General features: G+C 39.7%; 1 protein-coding gene across 2 annotated transcripts in view; it reads left to right on the forward strand.

Moving 5' to 3' along the window:
• Positions 1-19,171, forward strand: part of LOC127429088 (inactive tyrosine-protein kinase PRAG1-like) — a 39,355-nt gene that overhangs the window by 15,360 nt on the left and 4,824 nt on the right. For both annotated transcript variants that reach the window (XM_051677883.1, XM_051677884.1), the window contains exons 4-5: positions 9,254-9,399; positions 15,951-16,693. In XM_051677883.1, the coding sequence (XP_051533843.1) occupies positions 9,254-9,399; positions 15,951-16,693 (889 nt within the window). The remainder of the gene's footprint in view (positions 1-9,253; positions 9,400-15,950; positions 16,694-19,171) is intronic.

Genomic DNA, 19,171 nt, shown 5'->3' on the forward strand with positions numbered 1-19,171 from the left:
ATTTGAAGTCTGACAGTAATTGTTTTGAAATGTATGAAAGATGATGAATTTGGTACAAAAACATCACGCTAAGACCTTCTTCGCAAAGTTGTGTCTTTAGTTCCATCTGCTATAAAGCACCATTAAAAATTACCCCCAAAAAATCTAATTATTTGAGACAACCGTGATTATTTTGCACCTCAAATTGCAATTATATTTCACTTTCCAAATAAGGGAATTTTTAAGCAAACATGCAGAAGAAACGGCATAAACGTCGTGTTATCACATTATGAGTACTCCAAATGAACTGGGAACGTCTCACTGAGTTGTACCGCATACCGAATTTAGAAGCGCGTGTGACGATTAAGTGCTGTGATGCACGCGCGGTCTGTGGAGGTTGCCGCCAAACTCCCACGAAAATATAAGTGCTGATTTTGAAGTGCTGGTTTCACTTTAATTTAAAGGTGCTGTAAGGGATTTTAGCCGTTCTACTTCCAGGAGACTGAGCCGTTGGATTAGCCACGCCCCCCAAACCCAAAGATAACAAATGAGCTTTATTGAGGCCGACATCGTGTAGATTCGGTTGTTAAAAACAACAGTGGCAAAATAGCGCCCTCAACTGACAACTGTTATGAACAACATGGCATAAAAATAGCATTAAGCCTCAATAATTCTCTGAAACTACAATCAGGGCTGGACGGTTTTTCCGATTTTTCCAATTAAATCCAAATTTGCGTTTTGACACGATTTTAGATTTTTCTTTAATCGAGATTTTGCCAAAAATACTGCGAACACTATAGTTAGATACGTTGTAAATCCACCAAAGGCTGAATAAGGAAGAGAAAAATAATTCATAGCGCTTGTCTTAATGTCGCTCCCGATGAATGTGACAGGTTAAAAACACAGAGACTGATATAAAAGACAGCAGTAATATTCCCAGTATGATTGTACACAGTAGTGTTGTCAAAAGGACTGGTACTTTGGTACCAAGTCGATACTAAAATAAAACGGATGTAACGAGACCAGTGTTTCTGCAGTACCAGTAGTACCGGGCACCGACTCTGTCCGGTACCAGCGTGCAGTATGACTGACACACGCACAGCTTTAATATGCTCACAGGCTTATTTTGAATGCGTGCTCTGTTACTCTTTTAACACTGAAATGGACAATTAATCACGTTAAAATCATGATATGTCCTAGTGCGATTTATTAAACCGCTAAAGGCTGCAATCTTGCTGTGGATGAGCTGCGTACTTTAAATCCGACCGCTCATCCACTGGAAAATCCACAGACATTAATAATCATTCACGTTGTATGAGATGACAGAGCAGAGCACTAATCTACTGTGAACCACGCAGCACATGTAAAATATATATTAATATAGTTAAAATCACAGCATTTGCGCTTTCAGCTCAGCTTTAGTTATATCGCATTTAAAACAACAGAGTTGACCAAAGTGCTTCACAGTAATAACATTTTAAACATAACGTTTAAAAATTACCACATACACAAACACCAGTAATCTAAAACACAAAATACAAACACTCCAAAAACGGTGTCTGACATTTCATTTGGCCAGTGTAAAGAGATGAGATTTCAGACGTGACAGGAACTGTTTATCCGGAAAAATGAAGCTTCCGGCAAAAAACACACTTCGTAATAAAAGTACGATTCAAAATAAAAGCTAGATGCCACTTTGAACTCCACATGAAAAGCGCTTGCTGACAAACACATCTCATTCTGCATTTATGAGATAGTTAAGACTTGATGTGGTTCTGTGGTAATTCAAATGCACCTTACATAGGCTGAAATATATGTAATTTCTGTCACAAGTCCCATTATGGCTTGTTTTGTACAACAAATAGCGTTAAGACCGTCAACCCGCGCATCTTATCGCGTGGCTTGTTGAGCACGTTGCCATGGAGACATAGCGCGTGTGGAGGCTTCACGCCATCCACGCGGCAACCACGCTCAACTCACCACGCACCCCACCGAGAGCGAACCACATTATAGTGACCATGAGGAGGTTACCCCATGTGACTCTACCCTCCCTAGCAACCGGGCCAATTTGGTTGCTTAGGAGACCTGGCTGGAGTCACTCAGCACGTCCTGGATTCAAACTAGCAAACTAGCGAACTCCAGGGGTGGTAGTCAGCGTCTTTACCACTGAGCTACCCAAGCCCCCTACTGGTTTATGGTGTATTAACGGTAAATATGTTCATCGCGATTAAGAAAAAGTAACACGTTAAACTTTTTTAATTAATCGCATGCGTTAACGCGTTAATTTTGACAGCTCTATTTTAAATACTTATAGGAAATCAAAATCTTAAAATCTTAAAGTATGACAATTAATGGTCATAATCGTAACAAGCCCTAAAACACACAGTTAAATGAGCAATTATTAATCGCAACTACTTGTATGACAATTAGAGTGCTTTCACACTAGCAGTTTTAGTGCGCACCCGGTTCAAATGACGTCAAAGCTCGATTTGTTTGGATGATGTGAACGCTGTTTTCCGAACTCTTGTGCGACCCCGTGAACTGCACCCGTGTCCGCTTGAAAAGGTGGTCTGTGGTACAGTTCATGTGAACTCCAGTACTGTTCACTGCTGATATAAACACAATCGTACCAAATCGTGGAAGTGAACCACTTGCGATGACGTATAATTTACGTCCCGATCACAGTTATTATGGTATAATGCATTTCTCCTACCTGCTTGTGTACGAATAAACCCCCTTTTGAGAGCAGCTCACATTCTTCACATCTCTTGCAAAGCATCCGCGTCTTTGCGGCAGACAAACGCTAATCATTGCACATTCAATGCATCGTATGGTGACGTCTTCTCGATTTGTTACCTAGTTACAGTGGGAAACAGCTGCCACTTGTACTCACATTAATGACGTAATCGGACCGTTGTTCGGACCCAGATAATATGATTGAAAAGAGACCAGCGGGGGCAGCGGGAGGGGGGAGGAAACAAACTCTGGTTCGTTCCAAGCAGTCGAACCAAGTGTGAAAGCACCCTTAATCGTCAGCCAAATTTCTAAATCTAGTAAACCTGTCTGCCTCACTAATCAATAGTTGACCGTCCGACCATCCAGACCCACTCTCAGAGACTAGTACAGTATAGGTTACATCCTCCTGTTTTGGCTGAATATAAGAACCTTTGTTATTCTTGGAATACTGTAACGCGATACACTTGAAATCATACTGATCTGCTTCTGTCCGAGCGTGCAGCGACTCGTCTTGACTGGCAGTTGATGCGTTTGTCTTTATTTTGTGTTTCGTGATGCATCAGAGCCAAAAACTGACTGTGTTTCCATAACAAACGAAAAATGGCAGATGAACGTGTTGTCAACTCACAATTACCAGAAGATGTCTTACTCAATGTTTGTTTTCTTCATTAGAGAGAAAACATTATGCAAATCCATCTACTTTCCATTTAATGAATGGATCTCATTTGTAAATAGAGAGCAAAGTGTAATGGGGTGAAGTTCCTATATGAGCTCTTTATATCTAATGAATAATTAAAGGACCAGATGGTTCAAAATCTGCTTTTTCCATCTTGATAAACAGAAGGTTTAATTATTTCAGAAATGGATCCATTAACAGACACTGTAAGCAGTAGGTGTTCTGATGTTCTGTGGGTCAGTTCAGTCCATTCTCAGTCCAAATCGTCCAAACAGTTGTCCCTCTGAGCATCGGTCAAGTTAAAGAAAGTTCTAGAGAAGTCTAACAGATGATCGGCGCCTTGGGTGTTTGTTTCCATGCCTCGGGACGAGCCCTGTTCCTCTTGTAGCTCCTCAGTTTAAAGATAAATCCAGTGTGAGCTTAGCCGATGCAATCAGATATGATGATAATACATGGGGATATTTTAATACAGGGCTGTAAATGCTGCTTTGCACACACTCAAATAGAACACATGGAAGCCGTGATGCACCGTTAGATGTGTGAAGTTTCTCCAGTGATCAACGCTGTCTGTTTTTGAGGTAGGTCAAAGATTTTGCAGATCTTTGTGGTTCATTCAGTGGGGTCCAAATGTCTGAGATTTTATACAGATTTTTTATTTATTTATTTTTTTTGCAAGTTATATGTGTAATATTTAGACTTTAAAGGTTTACATGAATTTCAGAATTAGTTTTTGCTTGAGTAACCGCATGCACTGGAGCTGGCATGAGGGTAAATGACATGTCGGTAATGTGTTTTGCCCAGATCTATTAGGTTCCTTAAAAGTACATTACAAATGCCATTCACACAAAACAAAAACATGTTTTTAATTACTGAGTTCAAAGTCATTTTGACATTTTTTCCTGTGGCTTAAAGTAAAAAAATGTCATGTGGTATAACCATCTGGAGACAAATTAAAAGCTGAAAAAAGACAGGGGTCTGGGTATCTCAGGGAGTATTGACAATGACTACCACCCCTTGAGTCGCGAGCTCAAATCCAGGGTGTGCTGAGGGTCTCCTAAGCAGCCATGTCTCCTGAGCAACCAAATTGGCCCGGTTGCTAGGGAGGTTAGAGTCACATGGGGTAACCTCTTCGTGGTCGCTATAATGTGGTTCGCTCTCGGTGGGGTGTGTGGTGAGTTGTGCGTGGATGCCGCGGAGAATAGCGTGAAGCCTCCACACGCGCTACGTCTCCGTGGTAACGCGCTCAACAAGCCACGTGATAAGATGCACGGATTGACGGTCTCAGACGCGGAGGCAACTCGCAAGATTCGAGTCACTACGCCACCACGAGGACTTAGAGCACACTGGGAACTGGGCAATGACGTTGGCATGAGTTGTGGAGGATAATCTTGAAGCACTGAAGCCAATTTCTTTTAAAATAGAATTAATATTTGAAACTATTGCACACCAAATGGTGTAACCAACATGTAAGTAGCCATTTTATTGTCATGTGACAAAAACAACATAAAACAAAAAAACTGACCTCGTTAGAACCGTAAGACTGCGTGTGAAAAAGATTATTTTGTCATATCATTAATTGTCAAAATGTTCGTTTTTATGGAAAGGCACATGTTGTTCAGGTCATGTGGTGTATGAGAAAACTTCTTAATAATCTTGACTCAAAAACGTATGTAAAAAATATAAAAAATAATGATTAAGTTGTGTACACTTGTATTCAAGGTGCAAGGGAAATATTTTAATGTTTTTACTTGATGGTTACACCACTTGACATTTTTAAAGTCATAATATTAAGCTGTTTTTGTTGAAGAAAACATAAATGTTTTTCAAGAATTTGTGAAACCAACATGGAGACAAAGATTACGTTTCTCAGAGCTTGATGTGTTTTAAATTACATTTTTAAAGATGATTTAAAAGTCCCAAATTCTTAAAGGGATAGTTCACCCAGAAATTTACTCACCCTCATGTCAACCAGATGTGTTTGACTTTCTTCTGAACACAAATGAAGATTTTTAGAAGAATATTTCAGCTCTGTAGGTCCATACAATGCAAATGAATGGTGACCAGAACTTTGAAGCTCCAAAAAGCACATAAAGGCAGCATAAAAGTAATCCATAAGACTCCAGTGGTTTAATCCATGACTTCAGAAGTGATATGATAGGTGTGGGTGAGAACAGACCAAAATGTAACTCCTTTATCACTATAAATCTTGGTATCAGCAGTCTCCTTCACGATCATGATTTCAAGCTTGATTACACTTCCTAGTGCTTAACGCGTAATTGAGCTTGAGACTGCTGATATCAAGATTTATAGTGAAAAAGGACTTAAATATTGATCTCTTTCTCACACTCATATCAATTCTGAAGACATGGATTAAACCACTGGAGTCTTGTGGATTACTTTTATGCTGCCTTTATGTGCTTTTTGGAGCTTCAAAGTTCTGGTCACCATTCACTTGTATTGTATGGACCAACAGAGCTGAAATATTCTTCTAAAAACCTTAATTTGTGTTCTGCAGAAGAAAGAAAGTCATATACATCTGGAATGGCATGAGGATGAGAAATTTCATTTTTGGGTGAATTATCCCTTTAATGTGGTCTCAGACTTTTAGACTCCACTGTATTCTGAGGCGTGTCATTACAGTCTGTAAGTTCAGGTTCTGAGGTTGATTGTGCCGCTGGATTGTGTTCAGATCATTTATTTTGTAAATATGCAGCTTGGCAGGAATGTGAGGTTGGTTAATTCGGGCTCAGCGTTGACCTTTGTAAAGGTCATGGATCCACTGTGTGCTGGGATCTTTTGTCTCGTGGTGTTTGTGGTTGTTTTTATGCAGATGGCACTGTTGTATGTGGTTCTGTTGTGTACAAACACATTGAGTGTGACATGATGCACATGTGGTTGTAGGATGCGTTTTCTTTTTTGTCTTTGTTCTTGATTCTTGATTACAAACAGCGTTTGTGATTTTGAAGGATGGTTGAAGGCTTAAATAGAAATATATCAGATGTGATAAAAATAAAAAACAGAAGAATTAATTATGATGGTATTTTTTTGCCCGCACATTTTGAATTTCGGGGGCATTTTTGACATTTTTTGGGTGGACTTTTTCCCCAAGCCCCACTTAATGTCTGATGCTGTTGTGTGTGTGTGTGTGTGTGTGTGTGTGTGTGTACATTTTTACTTTGTTATATCTTTGTGACGCCAGCACAATCCTCTCTGTTGCACATGACCGCTAAAATACCCTTGAAGAAACACACACACACTGAATCAGCGCGGTATATGTTGATGTATGGTTCCCATGACGATAAAATCTCATTCTTATTCTAAATGAAGACGGACGTACGGCACGATCAAACGGCTGAATCCACATGCATCCAAACATGAACAAACACACTTATATATACATACATACATACATACATACATATATATATAACAGAATGGCACAATCATAAAACAAAACATGGCAACAATGAAAAAAATGAAATGACCCCTGTTCAAAAGTCTGCATACCCTTAGTTCTTAATACTGTGTATTGCCCCCTTTAGCATCAATGACAGCGTGCAGTCTTTTGTAATAGTTGTCTATGAGGCCCCAAATTCTTGCAGGTGGTATAGCTGCCCATTCGTCTTGGCAAAATTCCTCCAGGTCATGCAAAGTCTTTGGTCGTCTTGCATGAACCGCACGTTTGAGATCTCCCCAGAGTGGCTCGATGATATTAAGGTCAGGAGACTGTGATGGCCACTCCAGAACCTTCACCTTTTTCTGCTGTAACCACTGGAGGGACAACTTGGCCTTGTGCTTAGGGTCATTGTCATGCTGGAAAGTCCAAGAGCGTCCCATGTGCAGATTTCATGCAGAAGAATGCAAATTGTCTGCCAGTATTTTCTGATAACATGCTGCATTCATCTTGCCATCAATTTTCACAAGATTCCCCGTGCCTTTAGAGCTCACACACCCCCAAAACATCAGTGAGCCACCACCATGCTTCACAGTGGGGATGGTATTCTTTTCACTATAGGCCTTGTTGACCCCTCTCCAAACATAGCGCTTATAGTTGTGACCATAAAGCTCTATTTTGGTCTCGTCACTCCAAGTTACAGTGTGCCAGAAGCTGTGAGGCGTGTCAAGGTGTTGTTGGGCATATTGTAACTGGGCTTTTTTGTGGCATTGGCGCAGTAAAGGCTTCTTTCTGGCAACTCGACCATGCAGCTCATTTTTGTTCAAGTATCGTCGTATTGTGCTCCTTGAAACAACCACACCGTCTTGTTCCAGAGCAGCCTGTATTTCTCCTGAGGTTACCTGTGGGTTTTTCTTTGTATCCTGAACAATTCTTCTGGCAGTTGTGGCTGAAATCTTTCTTGGTCTACCTGACCTTGGCTTGGTATCAAGAGATCCCCGAATTTTCCACTTCTTAATAAGTGATTGAACAGTACTGACTGGCATTTTCAAGGCTTTGGATATCTTTTTATATCCATTTCCATCTTTATAAAGTTCCATTACCTTGTTACGCAGGTCTTTTGACAGTTCATTTCTGCTCCCCATGGCTCAGTATCTAGCCTGCTCAGTGCATCCACGTGAGAGCTAACAAACTCATTGACTATTTATACACAGACACTAATTGCAATTTAAAAAGCCACAGGTTTGTTGTCACTATCACTGTGGAGGATCTGTTTTTAGATAAACAAAACAAGTTTTCTTTTGAACGCCCCAATGTCACGAGGGGGCTGCGTGAACTGTTGCTCTCGTGTCCTATCATGAACGCACACAGGAGATCAACAGTTAGTGAACATTTTCACTAAATAATACATTAGATTTCAGTTTGTTTCTCATCAAATCTCATCGTATGCTTTCATAACAATCATGAGTCTCATGGAATAATTTATTAGACTTCTGAATTATACTTTTGTGTTCTTTTGAAGCTTGAAGAGGTGGTCACCATAAACTGCCATTGTATGACATCACTGAGCACGACATTTCTTCACAATTTCTCCCTTTGTGTTCAGAAAAAGAAAGAAAGTCATATAGTGTTATAACAACACAGGGGTGAGTAAACAATGACTGAATTGTCATTTTTGGGTGAACTATCCCTTTAAATATAAAAACAATAGACGTCCGTGGCAGTTCCTCATTTAGATGGCTGTGAAAGTGTGTTTACTGTCTAAAAGAGGCTTTAATACTCATGAAACTTTCTGGTTTAGCGGATCGAACACGCTTCCTTCATTTGTTTCAGAGTTTCATATGAATGTGAAGATGCAGATCTGATTCACGAGACGAGTGTGTGTCCGAACATGCCTGAGAGAGTGTGTGTGTGTGCTTGTGAATACTTGTGAAAGAATGAGAAAACACATCTATTCTTTTGTTTTCACTCTGAAGGTGAGGACGGTTGCGATTGGATCAATATTTTATCGTTTAATTTACATAACATTTGCATGTGGCAGATGCTCTTATCTGAAGTGTGTGATGATGTTTATACACTACAGAAATCTCTGATGGAGAGTTTGGCGTTCCCATAACAGTTGAGCAACAGAAACATGCACCAATTTCAGTACAGTTCGCAGTGTGTAGAAGATATTTTAAGCTGTACTTGGACAAACTTTGATGTGGCTTTTCTCGAATGGAGAGAGACAGAGATAATGGTTTAATGACACAGCGAGGGAATTCAGTCATTCTGGTAACCACAAACTCAAGAGTTTTTCCTTTAAATTGTGACGCACTCTTAACACTCACATGAGAGACTCCAACGAACAACATGAATGTGTTGAAGGGCGCTCTGTTTAATAGGTGAAGAAGACTCAATAAACAAGTGTTTGTGAGTGTGATATACAGTATGTTGATGTTCTGATGGTGTTTGTGTTGTCTCTATAGGGTGTGTAATCGTTTGAGTGGGAGTAATATGGATCTGGAGCGTGTCAGTCAGCCGGGATCAGTAGAGAATCTCGGCCAGTCGCTGCGAGGACTGAACTGCTGCACGAACACGTCTACAGACAGTCTACAAGCGCTCTCAGACACCGGTGAGTAAAACCTTCTAAAACTCCCATCAACTAACAGTCCAGTATCATCTGTGGAGGGTAGAGGTAGACCAATATTTCAGTTTTACAGATTAATCGGTGCAGATAGTTGCTTTTATGGAACTATCAGTTATCGGCAAAAATCTCTACCGATAGTTGCCGATATTATATATATTTTTTATTCCTCATAAATAAACCTCATCCTGTGAAATATACTGTGTGTGTGTGTGTGTATATATATATATATACTTGTACTGTATGTACAAAACTCTTCATCTGGTGAATATATAGGCTATAAAAAGCTTAATTTGGTAATTACTAACATATAGAGTGGGGATAGTCAACTGGTGGCCCGCGGGCCAAATCTGGGCCACCAATCGTCTTTGTCTGGCCCTCTGAAATACCAGAGCGCTCTTTGTGCAAGACTCCGTGTTCGTAGGTGCAAGCCTCAGCAATCAGCGGTGAGTTTAACAACGCTTAATACCTTGTGCTGTGACTCCAGCAGGTCTCCTTAGCAACCAAATTGGCCCGGATGCTAGGGAGGGTAGAGTCACATGGGGTAACCTCCTCGTGGTCGTGATTAGTGGTTCTCGCTCTCAATGGGGCGTGTGGTAAGTTGTGCGTGGATCACGGAGAGTAGCATGAGCCTCCACATGCTGTGAGTCTCCGCGGTGTCATGCACAACGAGTCACGTGATAAGATGCGCGGATTGACGGTCTCAGAAGCGGAGGCAACTGAGACTTGTCCTCCGCCACCCGGACTGGGGTGAGTAACCGCGCCACCACGAGGACCTACTAAGTAGTGGGAATTGGGCATTCCAAATTGGGAGAAAAAAGGGGTTTTAAAAAAAACAGCGCTCAATGGTGCATGCAACGCATTCTGTCGTCATCAGTTGTCCAGATCGGAGCGCGCGTTTAAGCTTTTCAGGTGATAGTTTAGCTACACTGCTTTGCTAAACACGGATTGTACCGTTTAGTTGTGCATTTGATCACGTCTTTTTCAATCAAATGTATTTATATAAATTGCTTAGTTGTGTGAAGTGCAAATCTACAGCTGTAAAAAATGATCACCACAGTTGTGACAGAAATGTTGTCAGCACCGAACGTTCAGCTAAAGTGCGCTGTAAGGTTTGCTTATATTCACTATTCTTGAAGTGTCAAACGGGCGCATCTCGTCTGTTCAGGGTCTGTAGGGCTCGTAAAAAAGTGATATGTGAAACTGCAATGTCCTGATTATATTTGGTTCTATACAGCTGTGAGTCAGTCCTCTCAATCACGAACAGCATCAACTCAGTTTGTTCTTCTTTTGCCAGTGATTACCTGCACAAAAATCTATTGTGAATCTGCAAATTCACAATATTTGCAGGACTCATTTTTTCCTCACTGAATAGGATGATACTTTATAGAGAAAATGGAAGAATAGACAGTTTTTTTTTTAATGCGTTCTTAAGTAAACATGACATTTTTATATGACCATTGTTTTCATATGTGGGCTGATATTGCGAGAGGGCTTTAGCAGGTCTAAATGTTTCTCATCAGTTTTCATAGTTTGTAAACAATAGCCCTAAAATGTTAAAATTATTATTATGTTTTTTTTTTTGTTTTTTTTGTTTGTTTGTTTTTCAGCCAGATCTTATGAAGGAATTTATGGTCAGACCTTAAAAACAATTATAATTCAGTATACAGTATAACCTGTGACTATTTTAATATGAATAAATGCACAGTATTAAAGGTGTTTTTTAAGTAGCATGTTACTTGCAATGAAAGTGCTGGATAAGATGAATACTGAAAATGTTTTTGGCCCCCGCAAGAAAGTAGTTGAAGAGCCCTGATATAGAGCATTGTAATGGAGCCAAGTCAAATTATTTACATGATATAGCAATTAATTAATGAAAATAATCCAAATTAATCTCATATATAAAGCCCCTCAGATAACAATAATTCAAAATATAATGATTAAATAATTATAAATAGTTATATTTATATTAAGGCTTTAAATCGATAACATTTTTGAATCAAATTAATTACATGATATGCCAATTTATTAATCAAAATAATCCAAATTAATTGCATATATATAAAGCCCTTTAAATTACAATAATTCAAAATATAATAATTAAATAATTATAAATAGTTATATTTAAATAATAATAATAATAATAATATATATATATATATATATATATATATATATATATTATTATTATTGTATATATATAAAATTGTATGTGTGTGTGTGTGTGTGTGATATATATATATATATATATATATATATATATATATATATATATATATATATATATACACAATTGTGTTCAAAAGTTTGCATACCCTGGCAGAAATTGTGAAATTCTGGCATTGATTTTGAAAATGTGACTGATCATGTGCCAAAATTTCACAATTTCTGCCAGGGTATGCAAACTTTTGAACACAACTGTATATATATATATATAAAATATATAAGTCACTTATGAGGATCCATATCGGTTAGGATGCTGCCTAAGAAGGTGTGGACAGTACACAGTGAGGAAGCTCAATAGTATTTGGAACAGAGTGTTAGATTACAGTAATTGTGTTTGTCTAAAAACAGAATCTCTTTCAGTCAAACTTCCTTTACTGATAATCACACATGATGAGGAAATACAGAAGACACACAGACAGCAGGAGGAAACACAATTAGACAAACACTTCAGTTATCAGAACATCACTCATTCCTTCTGTATCTCAAACACTCACTGTAATATCTAAACTTCTCATGTGATTCAGGTTCACGTGTGGTGTACATGTAGAGTTTTCCCATGATGCGCTGGGGCACAGAGATAATGACGGGATAACAGGAGGAAGTCAGGGTTTGTGTCGTTTATCACGGGCGTCTTTCCGACCATTTCCCCCCATGAAGCCACTAATCTTCCTCTCCACCCGTTCATTACCGCGACTCTCTCCAGAGAATGCCACACAACTCCCAGAAACCACATGAACACACCAGCAGTCATTCACAAACATCTGGAATGAATGAACACGTAATTTACCTTGTCTGAAAGTTTCAACTAGTTTTGAAGTTTGATGGTTATACAGAGATTAGATGGATGGATGGATAGAGGGGGGGGTAGATGGATTGGACGGACGGACAGATAGATTGATGATAGACGAATGGATGGATGGATGGAGAGAGAGATAGATAGAGAGATATAGATAGAGAGAGAGTGAGAGAGAGAGGGGTAGATGGACTGGACAGATGGATCGATGATAGATGGATGGAGAGAGAGAGAGAGAGAGAGAGAGAGAGGGGGATAGGTATGGATGGACGGACGGACAGAGATGAGAGACAGACGGATGGATGGATGATGGACGGACGGACGGACAAACAAACAGGTAGATAGATGGATGGATGATGGACAGACAGACAGATAGATGGATGGATGATGGACAGATAGATAGATGATAGATAGATGGACAGACAGATAGATGAATGGATGGATAATGGACGGACAGACAGAGATAGATAGATGATAGATGGAGGGATGGACAGATGGATTGATGGATGGATGACTGACAGACAGATAGATAGATGATAGACGGACGGATGGATGGATGATGGACACAGACAGACAGATAGATATATAGATAGATGATACACAGACGGATGGACAGATGGATGGATGGATGATGGATGGACAGACAGACAGACAGATAGATAGATATATAGATAGATGACGGACGGATGGATGGATGGATGGATGATGGATGGACTGACAAACAGACAGACAGACAGATAGATAGATAGATGATAGACGGACGGATGGATGGATGATGGACAGACAGACAGACAGATAGATATATAGATAGATGATAGACGGACGGATGGACAGATGGATGGATTTATGGATGGACAGACAGACAGACAGATAGATAGATAGATGATAGATGGACGGATGGACAGATGGATGGATGGATGATGGATGGACTGACAGACAGACAGATAGATAGATAGATGATAGACGTATGGATGGATGATGGACAGACAGATAGATATATAGATAGATGATAGACGGATGGATGGACGGATGGATGGATGATGGATGGACTGACAGACAGATAGATGATAGACGGACGGATGGATGGATGATGGACAGACAGACAGACAGATAGATATATAGATAGAAGATAGACGGACGGATGGATGGATGATGGATGGACTGACAGACAGACAGATAGATAGATAGAAGATAGACGGACGGATGGATGGATGATGGACAGACAGACAGACATATAGATAGTTGATAGACGGACGGATGGATGGATGGATGATGGATGGACAGACAGACAGATAGATAGATAGATAGTTGATAGACGGATGATGGATGGATGGATGATGGATGGACGGACAGACAGACAGATAGATAGACAGATGGACAGACAGATAGATAGCAATTTAAGATGGATAAAAGGCTTTGTGTGGGGTTTGTTTACATTTGAATTTTTGCTGCTGCTTTTTTTAAATTGGAGTTTGAATAGTTTTGACCCGTTTGAACATTCTGTCGATGTAAATCTATGGGATTTTCCTGAATTTTCATAGTCCGCTGTACAAAAACAGTAATTGTGATCAGTTAGAAAAGTTAAACCTGAGTCAGAACAGTCTGAAGGTCTGTGCCGAGTTCAGAAGATCTTGTTTGAAAGCTCTTGGAGTAGTTCCAATAATTTTGATCATGGTTTGGGAAAATACCTAAACCATGTCTGTAGAATTACAGTATGTTGGCTTTGTCTGGTCAACTTAATGAGCTCGTTTACATGGACACCAGAAAGCTGTTTAAGACTCTAAAACGGCATTGCGTTTATATGAACTGTATAAGCAGCGTACTATTTACTCCTGTATGCATGCAGTAAGCAGCAACGTAATTCCACTGCGACACTTGTGTAAATAGCAAACATAAACAAAAATCAGGAATAATCAATTTGTTGTTAGTTCACAATACTAATGCATTAACTAATGTTAACAAATACAAGCTTTTGGTAAAGTGTTACTTTAGGCAATGTACAGTTCATACTCCACAGTATGCAATAAGTAGTAGCTGTTATTCATTTCAAAAATAGCCTCAGATGTGAAATTCAACTATAAAACAGAAGCTTTGCATCAGTGCTGTAGAGATGAACTGAGGTCAGGACTCAAACTCTTCAATCTCTCTGAATTATTAATATCTGAATCGTCAGAGACGTGTCCAGTGAGGGATTTTATCAGATTTCAGACTCTTGTCTGTTTGCTTAAAGTGGAGCTTTACAACATTTACAACATAACAGAGCAAAAGAGATACACAGATACACCTGTATAATCACTCATAAATGCCCACACACACTCTCTGTCTCTGGTCTTCTTTTGTTATGGGTCACAGGGCTGTTTTAATCAGTTTAAGAGCTCGAGGCGTTTCTCTGTTAAACACTAACCAAAACACACACACACACTGCAGTGTAAAGTTATTGTGTATGTGCAGCTTTTTTTATTATCTGCTGTTTATTATGAGCTGAATAAGAGTGTGAGGATTTTCTTTCTCTTAAATGATTCATGAATTATTTTGAATATCCAAAGCAGAGGTCGACCGATAGTGGATTTCGCAGATACCGATAACTAAGGTGGAAAAAGCTGATAACCGATTAATCGGCCGATAGTTTTTAAAATCGATTTATAGAATGTTAAAATGTACTTTTATTCTATGTACTCATTTTGGAGCATCTCACTTTGGTTGCGTTGCGTCTCTAGTCACACAAGCTGTGTTTTAGGACGCCGTGACAAGTTAAACGTAGGTTGAAACTTTGAAAAATGTGTCTCGAGATCCTTGCATTCGTTGTGCTCGGTAGAGGTCGACCGATAGTGGATTTTTTTTTTTTTTTTATTATTATTTTCTCCCCAATTTGGAATGCCCAATTCCCAATGCGCTCTAAGTCCTCGTGGTGGCGTAGTGACTCGCCTCAGTCCGGGTGGTGGAGGACGAATCTCAGTTGCCTCCACATCTGAGACCGTCAATCCGCGCATCTTATCACGTGGCTTGTTGAGCACGTTACCGTGGAGATGTAGTGCGTGTGGAGGCTTTACGCTATTCTCCTCGGCATCCACGTACAACTCACCACGCGCCCCACCGAGAGCGAGAACCACATTATAGCAACCACGAGGAGGTTACCCCATGCGACTCTACCCTCCCTAGCAACCGGGCCAATTTGGCCAACAAAGCGTTACCAATTTTAAAAAAGATTTACATTCTAAAAATACAATAGAACCTGTGTGAACGGCACCTAAGGATGTTTTAATGATCAATTTACACTGAAATTAATTCTAGTCATGTTTCAAAAATGCTGCAAATGTTGCAAAAAATGAATATAACATTTAAAAAAAAGTTAAAATAGAGTAAACAGCAAGCTGTAGTTTGTTTGATACTAATAATGAAAACCAGTAACGAAAGTAAATTAACAATAGTAGTGCAGAGTAAGCAATATAATAAACAATGGATTTAACAATTACTCCTTTTTGTCTCTCTCTCTCTCTCTCTCTCTGATCATGTGATCTAGGCTCCACCCTCCACTCTTGCCCCTCCCCTTTTCCCAGCAGCCCGTTGGCCTCCGCCCCAGTGTCGCCACAGCCCGATACATTTCCTTGCAACAGTCTCGTTCATCAGCAGCAGCCGCCTCCGTTACCCCAGAAGAAGCTGGTGAACCGCACGAGCTCTGCGCCGAGTGAATCAGGAGTCAAACCGCTCGTCCGCACTCGCCCACGGCTCCCGTTCAGCGGCTCAGAAACGAACGTGAGCTGCCCTGATGCTGCGGGCCCTCTGCGCAGTCACCCGTCCAGTCCGGTGGAGCCCCGCCCCCTGTACTCCTCCAGCGAATCCATTGAACGCTGCCCGCCCCAGCGCTCTCGAACCCTCGACGAGCCCCATTTCAGAGGTCACGGACGGCTCGGGGGTCACAGTCGGGGGAGCGTGACGTCTAGCTCGTTACCGCAGCTCAACACGCTACTGTCCGTGCCGCCGGCCATGGGCTCAACCCTGCAGCTGCACACACTGCTCAGTAACATTGACAGTCGTGAGGGGATCTACTCCAAACTGGGTGGTTTGTACGCGGAGTCGCTGCGGCGTCTCGCGCTCAAGTGTGAAGAACATTTCATGCGCAGTCAGAGAAACCCGCTGCGATTCAACGAGAGCAACTGGTCGCTGTTTAAATTGACCTGTAACAAGCCGAGCTGTCTGTCTGGAGACGCTGTGTATTATTCTGCTTCCTGTGCATCAGACTCCCGCAACACGTATGCTGTAAAGGTGAGACACATCATGAAAACATGATTTATTTTATTTCCTAAATAAATGTCTGTTAAATTGTGAACAATTTATCCGTGCACGTTATTCTAAAGAAAGAATGTTTGTTTTCATAATCTTGCTCCACTTATGAAACAGCTTCCTGCTGATGTCATCTACACTGTGTGGGTGTGGCAAAATAATATTAACACCTTAAACTCTATGGACCCGCTGGTGGGTGCTAAATCGTGCTAAAAAATTGCACTTAAAAAGTCTCCGTATACAGAAGTCAGGCATATGAGTTATCATTTGAAAGCTTAGAATCTGACCTTTTCAGAGATAACAATCACTTTTGCATTTATGTTACTTATAAGGCCTTCGAAACATTTGCGTTGAAAATCAACGCCCCCTAGAGGTAATGGGTAGAAATATTTATATGAAAATAAAAGTCCTTCAAATAGTACCTAAATGGACAAGTCATTTATCAAATGAAAGGTCTCATTCTCAGAAATTTGACTGTATAGTTTATTTTGTTGCCTTAATAACACAGTTTGAAAGATGTTCAAAAGAATCACAAAGTGAAATATGATTTCTGTAAGTCATCAAATACAGACGTCTTGTTTATGCTCAAATAACTGCTGCTGTAAGTCCCAAATAGACAAAACCTATATACCTACTTTTACCTTAGGAAGTTTTCTAAAAAATGAGCCATTGTTTACTTGTCTGTGAGCTTGCTTGTGTGAATAATCCAATGTTATATCTTAGATGTCCAGAACAAAATATGTAATTCAGAAGGAAAAGCATACAAAACAAATCATCAGAAAATATGTTTTCGACTATTGATGATAAAATATTATATATCATCATAGGTGGAGTGGGAAACTCGTATTTACGATAATTCCATTGGCATGTGAAGGCAGCATTAATGCCTTCATGATCAGCATAAAAGACTTTCTGATCAGCTGCACGTGTGTGGCACGCTCCAAAAGAATGTGGCAGGTTAACAACACGGAGACTGATATAAAAGACAGCTGTAATATTCCCAGTATGATTGTACAGTGTGGTTTGTAGCTCAGCTTCGTCCATCATGCATGTATATACTGTCTTACGACCATAACTGGCCTCAGCGTGTGCATGTTGATGAATGGTCTCCTTTCTTTTCTTTTTACCCATAAAAAAGCGTTAGTTACGTGACGGGCGCTTCATTTCAAATAATGGAGAAGCTATATATGGGAGAATCAAACATCCGCTGCTCTTTTTGCCATGATAGCTTGCTAATTATTGCTTTGTTCTGTGACGTGTTCAAGTGTACTGCATCTATAGCCAACATTTGGCAAGTGGTCATTTTGACAAACATTGCGAGTTGAATTGTAATGATAACTGATTTCATATTGCTGCGCTGCTCAGTGTGAACCACTAGAGGGCGCGTCTCTATCTGCAGGAGTTTACGAATATACACACAAATTGTTTGATATGCAATGAGAACTTTCTAGGTAAACTTGATCATTTATAGATATTGATTTCTAGATAACTTTCTAGGTAGACTTGGTTTAGATAAAATTAATACCTACAATGGCTAAGAATTATTCTGCAGTTTTCTTATTCTATTATTTCTGAACATCTGGGTTTATTAGATTTGAGTTTATTTTACATTTATACTCTGTTGACAACTTGCCCCGGTGGTGCATTTGGTGCATTTGTAAATTTTTCTTTCACACCTTTGTTTCGTATAATGAAAAGGACTTTTCAAAGAAACCAGGTTGCCTTGCATTCTAATAAAGAACATAACATTTGAATCATGTTGGAGTACATTTAAAAGTTGAAAAATCGAATCGTGAATCTTGAATCATCCATAAGTTTGATAAAAATCTAGATTTTATTTCTTTGCCATATCGCCCAGCCCTATAACATCACAAAGGGGAGGATCTCAGATTTCTAATGACACCTAGATTGAGCTTCTAGTCCACTCAGAGGCCGAGATATTCAATGAAATAACAAAAGTGGCGCTTGAACTGAAAATTAGACTGAATGTCTATGGACGAGCACATCTGTGAGGGCTAAAATGCATTGAAGCACCACCTACATTTCAGATCTTTATATTGTGATGGAAGGTGATACAGAAAATATAATTTTTTCTAGTGCTTTCTGCCATCTATTGGAATAAAATGAGACTTCTCAAAGTGAAGTAGAGTGAACAGAACCAGAATTACATGCTTACAAATTTAGGACATTAAAAAAAACTTTATCATACGATTATAAACACATACATTATTTTTTATGAGACCAATTTTTTTGCAATTATTCCACATTATGTGTGAATGGTGAGCTTTTAAATTTGAGTGTGAAAAATTGCGGGCGGCAGCCGAAAAATGCACCAGAGTTTAAGGGGTTAACCAATAGTATCATAGCCTAACATATCCCCATCCAATCAAATCCCATGAATGAAACTAAGCCCCGCCTTACATTTTAATTCTCACTAAAAATTCTGTTTTACTCTGAAAT

Source organism: Myxocyprinus asiaticus, chromosome 38, assembly GCF_019703515.2.
Source record: "Myxocyprinus asiaticus isolate MX2 ecotype Aquarium Trade chromosome 38, UBuf_Myxa_2, whole genome shotgun sequence".
Classification (NCBI taxonomy): Eukaryota; Metazoa; Chordata; class Actinopteri; order Cypriniformes; family Catostomidae; genus Myxocyprinus; species Myxocyprinus asiaticus.